The 12,566-nt window shown below is 39.4% G+C and overlaps 2 protein-coding genes across 2 annotated transcripts; both read left to right on the top strand.

Annotated features, from left to right (window-relative positions):
- The first annotated feature begins 313 nt into the window (after nt 1-313).
- si:dkey-211g8.9 (free fatty acid receptor 2) lies at nt 314-2,241 on the top strand. The gene has a single exon (XM_060864916.1). It carries the CDS (start codon nt 461-463, stop codon nt 1,433-1,435), a length of 975 nt encoding a protein of 324 aa, XP_060720899.1. The 5' UTR covers nt 314-460; the 3' UTR covers nt 1,436-2,241.
- A 3,522-nt stretch (nt 2,242-5,763) lies between these two features.
- On the top strand, nt 5,764-7,236 carry LOC132842240 (free fatty acid receptor 2-like). Its single transcript, XM_060864915.1, has 2 exons — nt 5,764-5,886; nt 6,153-7,236. The coding sequence occupies exon 2, from the start codon at nt 6,199-6,201 to the stop codon at nt 7,234-7,236; it is 1,038 nt and encodes a 345-aa protein (XP_060720898.1). The 5' UTR covers nt 5,764-5,886; nt 6,153-6,198.
- Nucleotides 7,237-12,566: the final 5,330 nt, after the last annotated feature.

Here is a 12,566-nt window from a genome sequence, read left to right as displayed (position 1 = left end):
AGCCCGAGCTCTATCTGAATGGACACAGCATCCTGAAAACCTCAATTATTCTGAATCATTTCACTAAAGGGAGCTGATGCCGCCTTCCCGTTGTCGTTTGCACTGAAGGCAATTAAGGCCGGACTGGGTTGCACAAATGTCATCCTGTTCCATTACTGCTGCCTGAGCAGCCACTCGGTCCGCTTCAACATCAAATCAAGCCAAGCCCCTCAACACACCTACCAGCCACCTTTCCACACAGACCTACTGTACACCCCCAGCTTTCCACTGGCTTGACATCATTGTGTTGTTTTTGCCTTCACAAAATTTTTCTCTCTCTCTCTTTCTCTCTAAGATTAAGGTATATTTAGAAACAGTATCACTTTGGATTATATCCGTCAACATCTCTACGTATGGGTTGAATAGATGACCAGCAACCGGGGACATTTACGAGTCTTTTTCATTTCCAGTGCAAGCAAGGATGAAGCCCATTTCTGTGTTTGACTGCATCTCCTTGACAGTGTATTCCTTCACCTTCCTGCTCGGCCTCCCTGCTAACCTCCTCGTCTTCTTTGTCTATGTGCGTAAAGCTCAAAAACACGGCGCTACACCTAATGTGGTCTATACTATCAACCTGTGCTTATCCAATCTGGTCCTGGTTGCCTGGATGCCTGTAAAATCTGCCTACACCGTTCTTGATATATGGATCCTACCAGAGTTGCTCTGTCCGATTTACAACTTCTTTGTTGTTGCCTCGCTTTATGGCAGTGGGCTCCTGCTGACAGCTGTGGCTGTCGGACGTTATCTGAGTATTGCTTTTCCCATCAGCTATAAACTTTATCGCCGTGCTCGTACATCCTGCATGATCAGCGCTCTGTTGTGGGCTATAGTGCTTTTGCATCTCAGCTTAGCTTTGGTAGCAGAGAAAGGGGCCTACTTTGTGTCTCCGTTCATGCCAAACACTTCAAAGTGCTATGAGAACTTTACGCGGGAGCAGTTGGACGTGCTGTTGCCGCTGCGCCTTGAAATGGCAATACTGCTGTTTGCCGTGCCACTCCTGCTATCTGTGTTCTGCACACTGCGCTGTCTAGCGTTGGTCAAACGTTCATGCCTTTCGGCTGGCAGCAAACGCCGCATCCTGGCCATGGAACTATCAGCGCTCATGGTCTTTGTGGTATGCTACACACCGTACAACCTATCTCATGTGGTCGGTTTCATCACGGACAGCAACATGCACTGGAGGCGTGAGGCCATTGTCTCCAGCTGCTGCAACGTCTTCCTGGAGCCTGTGGTGATGCTGATGCTGTCGCCCTCAAGGCCGAAGGACCTGCTCTGGAAAGTGTGCTCGAAGCAGAACCCCAAACAACACCAGGTGAAGGAAACTCTGGCAACCAAGCAAAGAGCGACGACGTCAGTCAAAGGACAGTTAGATCCTGAATCTGTGAAAGCGACTTGATAATAAGAAACGAAAGCCGAGCTTCGCAAAGGTAACCGAGTTACTCTTCCTAAATCCAACAAAGATGGAGGATAGGAGACGTACTGGAATATCATGCACCAAAACATATATGCTTATGGAACTTTTAAAATGTATTATAGATGCACAAAACAAAGAGAGTAAGTATTTATGAAAGGTGCTTTTAATATCAAATTAATACCAAAGCTTATTAGGTCTAATTGGTGGCCTGTACATAGTCTTATGCACAAAACAAGTCTCTAAAAGGATTTAAAAAACTGTGCAACAATAAAAACAATAACACATTTATACTGCTACAAATTTATATTTATATTGCGGTACATTGATCCTGTATCATTACAGTGTGGGAAAGGGATAATATCATGAGCAATGTAAGATACACAGCAGAAAATTTTATTTTAACACAATGTGTCACAATTATTAATGCTTGCACTATCCGTTGTTACCCAGATGAGGACGGCTTCCATTTACAGTCGTCTCATGTACCTTTTCCTTGCCAGTGTCGCCTCCAGCTTTCTCAGAAGAGATACATTTAAATGTACATTTTTGTAAAGCTGCTCTGTGACAATGTCCACTGTTAACACAATATAGAAATAAAACTGAATTGTCCTGAAATGAATGGAGAAAAAAAAAAATCGGTCGAAGACAATTCCCCCCAAAATAAAATAAAATCTAGGGGTACAGCAGAACAGCCATGAAAAAAGACTGAAAATATATTCAAGACATGAATGAACAAGAAGTCCTGTAACTTAAACCGCCTAAATAAATCAACGGACTCCGGACATTAAATACTCTCAGGAAATGAGAGGAACATATTGCACAATCCTGCTTGAAAGCACAATTTTGAAATCTGTTTTTATTGTATAGAATTAATGATTATACTTTATCTGTTGATATTTTTTGTCTGCACTGAGGTGGTAATTACACTGTTTTCACCCTAAGATTTGTTATATTAGTGTTATTGTGTTTTTGTGTTAGCTCAGAACATTCAGTGATGTTTAATCGTGTGCAAATCTACAATTTAATATACAGACTTCAATTGAATGTCTCTGAATTGTGAAAATCCACTTGTAAAAGCTGACTAATGAGCATTTGGACGTTTCCAGTTTTTTAAACAGCAAAGCCAAATGTTTTACTTTATTGTATGTCATTAATGGTCTGTTGTTTGAAAGTGTTATTATTGTTGTTAAGTGTTAATAATAATAGTCCAATCCCCCCCGTGTCTCTCTGTGTGTCTCTCTGTGTGTCTCTCTGTCTCTCTCTCTCTCTCTCTCTCTCTCTGTCTTTGTCTCCCTCTCCCTCTCTCTGTCTTCTCTCTCTCTGTCTCTCTGTCTCTCCCTCTGTCTCTTTCTCTCTCTCTCTCTCTCTCTCTCTCTCTCTCTCTCTCTCTCTCTCTCTCTCTCTCTCTCTCTTTCTTTCTTGCTCTCTCTTATCCCTCAGCTGCTCATATGTATAAAGATGTAGGTTGCTCTGGTTGAGAGAATTTTAATTAATACTTAATAACCCAAACCACAGCAATCAGGGAAATGAGGAAGTGGTAATTCAGTGGTTAAAGGGTTGAAAGGTTTTAAGTTTAAATCCCAGGTACACCAAGCTGCCACTGCTGGGCCCCTGAGCCTTATCCCTGACTTATCACCTTGAATGGTAATGTAAAAGGAAACATCTTGAGTCTTTAGTTTTTTAATCAGCGTCCAAATGTAATATTATAAAAATATACAAAATTAAACAAGCTATATCTTAGATTTCTCCTGAACATTTGCTATAAGGTGTTTACAAAAATTAAACTAGAAAATAACTAACTTAATAATAGGGATTATTATATCTTATTATAACTAAGAGCTCAGAGATACATTCTTTACACTGGCTGAGGTAAATTTCTCTGGTTATTAGACACCTGATTATTACAACAACTATGTACAAATTACAGTGATTCTCTGGGACAGTTTTTGTGCTTTGACATTCTAATTCCTCTAAATACATAACAGAAACAACAAAAAATAACCTTTTTTTTAAAAGCCAAGAAACTTAACTTTGTACTTTGTAAAGGCCGTCATCAACAAAGAGAAAAAATGGAGCATCACAGTGACATCACTAAAAAAATCAATGAAAAACCAGACAAAAAATTATCACGGAGGCTGCCAATAGACCTAAAGGGAAATTCACTGATGATTCTCTGCACGTTACAGCAATGTCTAATATTCTTCACATATCTAGACTGAGGGGTAGGACGTCTAGACAGAAGAAACTAAAAAACCCCAAACCATATGGCGATATATGTGTCTGATGAGACTAATTCCAATAAGTATACCAATTCCATATTTTCTATATGTTTGGTGCAGATATCACCAAAGAAACACCAGACCCAGGTGCAGCATGGTGGTGGTAGCATCATGCATTAGAGCTGCTTATCTTCAGCTAAGAAATGGGGCTTTTTCAAGATGGAGGGAATTGTGAATAGCTACAAATATCAGTGGATTTTAACACAAAACCTTCAGGTGTATGTTAGTAAGCTGAAGATGAAAAGGAATTTGCCTTTCAGCATGACAACAACCCAAAGCGTACACCCACATCAACAAAGGAGCGGCTTCACCAGAAGACAATCAACGTTTTTGAACGAACGAGCCGAAGCTCAGACCTGAAGCGTGTAAAGGAGATCCACTTACATTGATAAATGATGATCCACCTTGAAGTATCTTGAAGTATCTTGAACATGAATTACATACTTACCTGAAATTTCCAGTAGATGGAGATATTACACTGTAGTACTCATGCTTATGACGGCATGATGAGGAATAATAAAATAAAGAAACATAACAGTTAAGCAGTATGCATTTATTTTTTATTAAGACATTCAAATTATAAACATAAACAATTACATTACAGTGTTTTATATGTATATTATACATATAAGTTTTATGTATTTTATTTGTGACTGAATTTCACAATGGAATGGGATCTTTTCGATAAACAGTGTCATGTAGAGGTTTTCACCAACGTGAACTTTTCCACTGGGATTCTATGTTATGATTGTATTTAGACAAAATAGCACATAATATTAAAACAGAAAGGAAGCACTGTTATATCTATTTAATGATAAAAAGATTTTGAGACTGAGGCTAAGGGGATTCAGGTTTACATTCATCGCATTTGGCAGACGTCAAATTTATCCAGAGCAAATTACATTTTTATCTCATTTTATACAACTGAACAAAGGGTTAAGGGCTTAGAGGACCTGGGATTCACCCTCACAAACTTCTGATCAGTAGTCCAACATCTTAGCCACGAAGCTGCCAAATGGTTTGGACCTGGGTGGTGGACCTGGGATTAAACTCACAACTTCTGATCAGTAATCAGGTCCAAACAAAACACCAGCACGAAGCACAGTGACAAACCTATTAAACGGAGAAGCTCCAAGACCTTGATTATGCTCGAACAGCCAAGTCTAGCCCTCAATCTGATTCAGAGTTTGTGCCAAGCTTTGGCAATACCAACAGTCTCAATCAAATCAGACAGATCCTTTAGCAATGCACTTTACCAAGTTCTGTAGAGACCAAAATAATCATATAAGGAGAATGAATAGAATGCCAAAATCCAACCGACTGACTTTCTGACGCTTCGTTTCCAATATCCTACAAAAGATTCAGTAGCAGCTAATGAATTACACAGAAGTATTTTTACTGCTATGCTGATGACATACAGCTAAACCAAAGGACTTAAAAGTGACTTTGAACACTGGATGCTAAGTGTCTTCCAAGAGAAGTACTTCTACTAAGTGGTTAGAAGTTACCTTTCTGATTCTGTAGTAACTCTGGATGGCCTTTTTGTTGCTTCAGGTGTAAAACAGTGAAAAAACTTGGCTCCAGTCTCTCATTTGATGCTCATATAGATTGCGTGCTGTTTTCATTTCAGAGCCAACTCTAATCTAATAAATATTGTATAACCTTATTAACTGATGTAGAAATTAATTCAAGCTTTTATTACCTCTTGTTTGGTCTTGCTCTCTGGATATTTCAGTAGATACATATACAAGCTCCAGTTAATCCACAAAATGCACAGAAGACTCCTTACTAAACGCCACCATATCGTCCCCCTTGTTTTATGCACATTACACTGGCCCAGTTCCTTTACTACTGGTGGCAGGTTTTATATATGTGGTATAACAGGTGTAATACGTTACACTAACAGTGGTTATGACATCTTCCTGTGTTCCTTACACTGACCGTTCTCTGAGGGGTTGCTGAGCAACCTTGTTTGGTGAGCTTTAAGGCATAAAGCTGGCAACAGAGGCTTATTAAATTTCCATGGGTTGAGACACAACATCCAGCCTATGATTTGATAAAGTATTCAGAATAGCTGAGACACAGCAGAGCACACTTACTCACGTACTCAGCACCAGGAGGACAGCTGCAAAACGATAACGGTGATTTTACATGGTGAGTCCTATAAATGATTCGCTGTTTTCAGATAATGATGCAGAAGGTTTTAAGGCAAGAAATTTTATTTTTAATGGTATTGCGTATGCCATCATCTGACTACCTAATTGTATTACTTCTTCCTGTTTAAAATATTTGCCATAACCATGTTTATATTGTCATATAAACCTATTTATACATACATACACACATATACATACACAGTTAAATTTTGTTAAACTGTTTTTTTCCCCTCCCCAAGCTAATTTGTATTGATTTCTGGACAGATTTGCAGCTATTCACAGATGGTTTGTGAAAACTGGATTCAACACCATGTTGGTCAGCCAGCTGCTCTTGCCTGTGTACATCCTTACCTTCCTGATCGGGCTTCCCGCCAACATCCTTGCATTCTGTACCTTCTGCCGCAAGGTCCACCGCAAACCTGCCCCAATTGACATCCTCCTACTGAACCTCACAATCTCTGACCTCATCTTTCTCACCATTTTGCCCTTTAAAATGAAAGAGGCTGTTGATGACATGATTTGGAAGATGCCAGAATGCCTGTGCCCCCTTAGCAGCTTTATGTTCTTCTCTACTATTTATACCAGCACATTGTTCCTTACAGGAGTTAGCATGGAACGCTATCTGGGTGTTGCTTTTCCAATCCAATACTCTGTTTATCGTCGGCCATGCTACGCCGTGATTGCCAGCCTGTTCTTCTGGCTTGTTGGCACTCTGAACCTCAGCATTGTTTACATCGTGCCATCTTTGCCTTCCAACAACAGCAGTGAGGGTCAAAGTTTCAACTGGAACATGACACAACATTCAGAAATGAAATGCTATAACAACTTTACCCAAGAGCAACTCAGTATTCTGCTACCAGTGCGTCTGGAGCTGTTTGTGGTGCTCTTCTGCATTCCTTTCCTTATCTGTGGCTTTTGCTACATTAATTTCATTCGAATTCTCTCCAAGTTGCCTCACATCAGTCGGCGGCGCAGGCTTAGGGCTATCGGACTAGCCCTTGGAACTCTGGTGGTGTTTGCTGTCTGTTTTGGTCCCTATAACGCCTCACACGTGGTCGGGTTCGTCCGTGCAGAGAGTGAAGACTGGCGAGATCTGGCTTTGATCTCCAGTACGTTAAATGCCTGCCTAGACCCAATTATTTTCTACTTCTCGTCTGCAGCAGTACGAAGTGCAATCAGTGGTTTTGTGAAAGGAATGAAGGAGAAAAGTCATGTACTGAAGTGCAGGAAGATTCATTGTTGCCCCATTCTGATGTCTGAGACTGATAAATATAGAGACAGAGACACACCTCCACTTGACAACCAGAGGCATTCCTTAGGACAACTGGAATTAGAAAGAGCGCTATAGAGATAAAAAAAGAAAGCCATTGTTGTTTAACTGCATGACATCTCATGACCTGCTATTGTACACTTTTTTGCAAATACCTGGACAGCTTTCCAGCCCTCTAATGATCATTCCTTTTGTTTAAAAAGGACTGATATCTGAAAATCTTCTATCATGTTTTAATATTTGTTCTTTAAGGGTTTTTCATTATTTTTAACTGCTTTTTTTGAGCTTGGTTTGATTGCAGGAGCTGTTGAATCAACTTGACACGATTTCTTTATTCAAAATGGGCTTTAACAAATTAAAGTCTGATATCTACAATGTTGTATGGTGCATGGTGGCAAATATATGGTACGGTAAATTGTAAGAACATGAAAAAGTGAATTTGATTCACATGGTCTCTTGACCGACGGATTGCTGTTGATAGAACCAATTGAAGACTACCATACCTTCTGTGAACAGCCATTAAGTTGGTCATCTTTGTGCTCTGGTCTTCACCAGTGAACATTCAAAGACTTCGGCAGGAAAGAATTAGTGTTAGTCCCTCAGGAGCTCTCGGTTACACAATTCCTCTGGACTACAAACTGTTGTAGAAAGGACATTATTTACGTTATTGACGTTATTTCCTGTCCAGTGTCACGCAAATGAGGATGAGGTTCCCTTCTGAGTCTGGTTCCTCTCAAGGTTTCTTCCTCATATCATCTCAGGGAGTTTTTCCTCGTCACCGTCACCTCAGGCTTGATCATTAGGTAAAGAGGTTTTAGATAAATAGTAATTTAATTTTAAACTTTACAGTTTTTATTCTGTTTCTGTGCTTCTGTAAAGCTGCTTTGAGACAATGTCAATTGTTAAAAGTGCTACAAAAATAAATTGAATTGAATACCGTGATATCCTCTGACTGAAATATCCTGAGATGTAGACTGTGGCCATAAATGACTCATGGGAGGTTCAATTGGAATTATGGGAAACAAGCCCAACACAAGTATTTAAAACAATCCTACAAAACATGTCCTTCCATTTTCATTTGGCAGTAGAGACAAGAAAACATTGATAGGATCAGTTTCAAACAATTTATTTAGTTAAATTTAAAGAGAGAAAGATGTGGGGTTCTAAGAGGCTATTCCATCTCCCTGGAGGAAAATGACAATCTGGAAATCTGTTCTAATTCAATCCATTCCTCATACTTCAGACCAGACAGGACCGGAGATGTAAAAATCAATTTTGGCATATTGAATTGACTGTTTAAACCAGCCACTGTTTAAACCTTCACTCTAATTGACTACATTCATTCATCTTCAGTAACTGCTTTATCCTAGTCAAGCTCGTGGTGAATCCAAAGCCCTGGGAGTAGAGATGGGTTTTTGTACATTTTATTTATATTGCATCCAAAACCAAATCCAAAAAAACAGCAGCATCCAACAGTTCTGGTTGTATCAGGGGCAGATTAATAGCATTAATAAAGACTAAGTGCCTCAGCTGAGTCACACTGATCCAATTATTATCTGCCCTGTTTTGGAGAAGATTATTTCTGAAGGGCAAGTAATGGGTAGACAGAAACCTTGGTCTCCCACCAGACACAGAATCTGTGGCATTTTTGGATAAAGTAATAGGATTTGACTTCTAGTACAGCATATGCTTATGGTTGGATCCTCATTTACAAGTCAGCTGTCATTATAGGCCAGGTTTTTGAACCACAGTTCCAGTGGTTTGTTTAGTGGAACGTTCGATCCATAGATGCCCACAGCGCAATCAAAATTCTCTTAAATTCCCCGTCGCTACTCAAGGTATACATATGTTGGATTGAGAGCATGGGTATAGCTTCTAAAACCTGTAGTAAAGTAAACGACCCCATTAGCCAGTGCCATCATATGATTAAGTTCTGTATGATTAAGTCTGTAATTTGTAGCATTGATATGTATGATTTTGGTGTATATGTGTGTATACATGTGTTTGTACATAATCTGGGTGCTGAAGGTTCACGTTTTTTGGCATGAAATGATCGATGTTGTGAAAATTTGACTTTAAATGTCTTCAGTTATTGTGAATGGAAACATGTGAACTGAATTCTATATGCTAACGTAGTTATTTTGATAGTTATTTAGACATGATTAAGCCCAGTCCAGGATGGAAAGTCACATATGGAAATTGTCTTAGAAGAAAGAGACGACAAAGAGAGGTATAGTGGCAAGAAAAAGTATATTAACCCTTTGGAATTTTATGGTTTTTTTGAATAAATTTATCATAAAATGTGATCTGATCTTCATCTAAGTCAAAAGTATTGACAAACATAATGTATATAAAAATAATTACACAAAAAAATTCTGATCTTTCATGTCTTTATTGAGAACAATCAAAAAACCTCATAGAGCATTGTGGAAAAAGTATGTGAACCATTGAGTTACTGACCTCAAAAAAGCTAATTATCGTTATAATAATACGTTTGGAGGTATGGACTACAGCTACTTTGACTAATAAAAATCCCTCAAATTTTTGGAGTTTGCTCTGCAAAAGAAGAACATGCTTATGTAAGCCATGTCTCACCAAAAAGTGCTTTCGGAGGACCTACGATCACGAATTGTTGCTTTACATAAAGCTGGAAAGAGCTACAAAGTTATTTCAAAGACTTCAAAGAAATTTGAAGAGTCCCAAAAGAAATTCACCAGTCTACAGTTAGGCAAACAATTTACAAATGGAGACGCTTTGGGACTGTTGCTACTCTACCAAGAAGTGGGTGCCCAGTCATGACACCAAGAGCACAACAAAGACTCATCAATGAGGTAAAGAAACAACCCCGAATGACAGCCAAAGATTTGAAGGCATCATTGGAACTTGCTAACATCTCTGTTCATGAGTCTACAATATGTAAAACACTGAACAAGCAGGGTATCCACGGCAGGACACCATGAAGGAAGCCACTGCTTATTAAAAAGAAACATTGCTGCACTCCTAAAGTTTGCAAAAGAGCACACTGACACTCCACAGCGGTATTAGCAAAAGGTTTTGTGGACTGATGAACATAAGATTGATCTATTTGGAAAAAACACACAGTGCTACATCTGGCGTAGAAAGGACACGGATTATCATCATGAAAACATCATCCCAACTGTATGGTTTGGGTTTGATTTGAGCCTGCTTTGCTGCATCAGGGCCTGACCAGCTTACAATCATTGAGGGGAAGATGAATTCCCAGGTATAACAGGCAATTCTTCAGTATAATGTGAGAAAGTCTGTACATCAGCTGAAACTGTGTGGAAGGTGGGTGATGCAACAGGATAACGACCCAAAACACTGGAGAAAGTCCACAACAGAATGATATCCATCCATCCATCCATTTTCTACCGCTTATCAGAAGTACCTCGGGTCACGGGGAGCCTGTGCCTATCTCAGGCGTCATCGGGCATCAAGGCAGGATACACCCTGGATGGAGCACAACAGAATGGCTTCAGAAAAACAAAATCTGCCTTTTGGAGTGGCCAAGTCAGAGCCCAGACCTCAACCCAATACAATCCAATGCTATGGATTGACTTGAAGAGGGCCATACACATGAGATGTCAAAAGAATATGACAGAGCTAAAGCAGTTCTGCCAGGAAGAATGGGCTAAAATTCCTCCTCATCGAGCTACAGGAGGCACCTGGTTGAGGTTATTGATGCCAAGGGGAAGTCAACCAGTTATTAATTCTAAGGGTTCACTTACTTTTTTCCACTGCCATTTTGAATGTTGAATGAGACATGAATAAAGCCATGAAAGATCAGAATTTTTTGAGTAATTATTTTAGACACATTTACTGTAGACACGTTTGTCAATACCCTTGACTTAGATGAAGATCAGATTTTTATCATTTTGTTTTAGATGAGAAACTTTCAGTAAAATAAAATTCAACACTGTTTTCGAAATTAGGGAATGAAAGTTATGCTTAAATGTCACTCACACCATGAATTGTTGTGATATACAGCCATTGTTTTTGTTTCTTAGACATCATGGCGCCATCTAGAGACTATTTGGCATTACATACTGGTAGTGTAACAGTAGAAATACAAAGCGGGCCGAGTGAGTGACACAACAAAAATAGATTTATGCAAATGAGAAGTAGAACCATGTTGTATCTTCCACTAGAGCCTTTTTGAAAATGTAGTATGTGGTACATAGACAAAGGGTTGTAGAATTTCCACTGAGCCATATGGACCATTGTTTCCATTACTAGAAATGAAGTGACTAATGTTTTCATTTTATCCTCGTCAATCTTGACTTGTAACACAGCCTTCGTTGCCAACACCCTGAAGCCCGTTCTTGGTTTGTTCCTCCTCGGATCACCCACAGTGCTGACCAGGAGAACCGTGTAGACCTTCCAGTTTCTGAGAAGCTCTGGTCTAGTCATCTATCCACAGTGATAATTGCTCAGGTCTTCACACCTGCTTATTTCTCCCTGATACAACACCTTGACTATGTCTGTTTGCTTACCCTTTAATATATCCCAGACCTTGACAACACCGTTGTTATGATATAACCAACATTATGCACTTCATAGTAAATGTACTGCATTCAATATTTAACGGTTCTAAATTCTGATCCAGAAACAAAGCTCAAGAACCAGACAGTCTGAATGAAGGTGGCTTTGAACTGCTGTTGACGTGGTCGGGTTTACTCTCGGGTCTCCATCGTTGAACATGGTTTCAGCAGGAAACAATTTATATTAAATCTATAACGAATTCAGAAAGTACGCTGATACTCATACGTTTACACCATTTGGCAAACAACATTTTCCAGTGTCTTACATTTTATACAACTGAAAGTTAAGAGCCTTGCTCAGGGCCCCAGCAGGTGGACCTGGGATTCAAACTCACAACCTCCCACTAGTCTACCACATGCACATCATTCTACCAAATGTACTAGATTCTATTCACTTAAGGAAATGATGTAAAATCACGGAATACAAACTGCAACATCCAACACAGAGGCCTAGCTAATTTTAAGTGGTTTAAATGGAGCCTCCGACATCAAGAACAATTTCTAGTGGTTTCTCAGGAGGTGTCGCAATAAATGTGACAAACCGATTAGAAATTAGTTTGCACAGTAAAGAGTATATTGCTATAATCTCTCCAGTCGGAATGGCTTCTAGTCTGTGCCTTTACTCTTAACAGAAAACAACAGGCTAAACATCCTGCACACACCGAATAAGGTCAAGGACAGACAGGCCAAAATAATACGTATATTACTCTCTTCCAAACGGGGTATTTTGGCAAATCTGATGAGAATAGTCTGTTTATTTGCTGTATTTAAGCAAAGAACGTTCTTTGAAAAATTGTGGCAGCAGATAAAAATTTAGAAGCAGACAAACAAACAAACAACAAAAAA

Source organism: Tachysurus vachellii, chromosome 3 (assembly GCF_030014155.1).
Source record: "Tachysurus vachellii isolate PV-2020 chromosome 3, HZAU_Pvac_v1, whole genome shotgun sequence".
Classification (NCBI taxonomy): Eukaryota; Metazoa; Chordata; class Actinopteri; order Siluriformes; family Bagridae; genus Tachysurus; species Tachysurus vachellii.
Note: the sequence above shows the minus strand (reverse complement) of the source record. Positions and strands in the feature narration are given on the sequence as shown.

What these genes read in the sequence shown, in the direction of transcription:
- si:dkey-211g8.9 (XM_060864916.1), top strand. Translation starts at nt 461, where the DNA reads ATGAAGCCCATTTCTGTGTTTGACTGCATCTCCTTGACAGTGTATTCC.
- LOC132842240 (XM_060864915.1), top strand. Translation starts at nt 6,199, where the DNA reads ATGTTGGTCAGCCAGCTGCTCTTGCCTGTGTACATCCTTACCTTCCTG.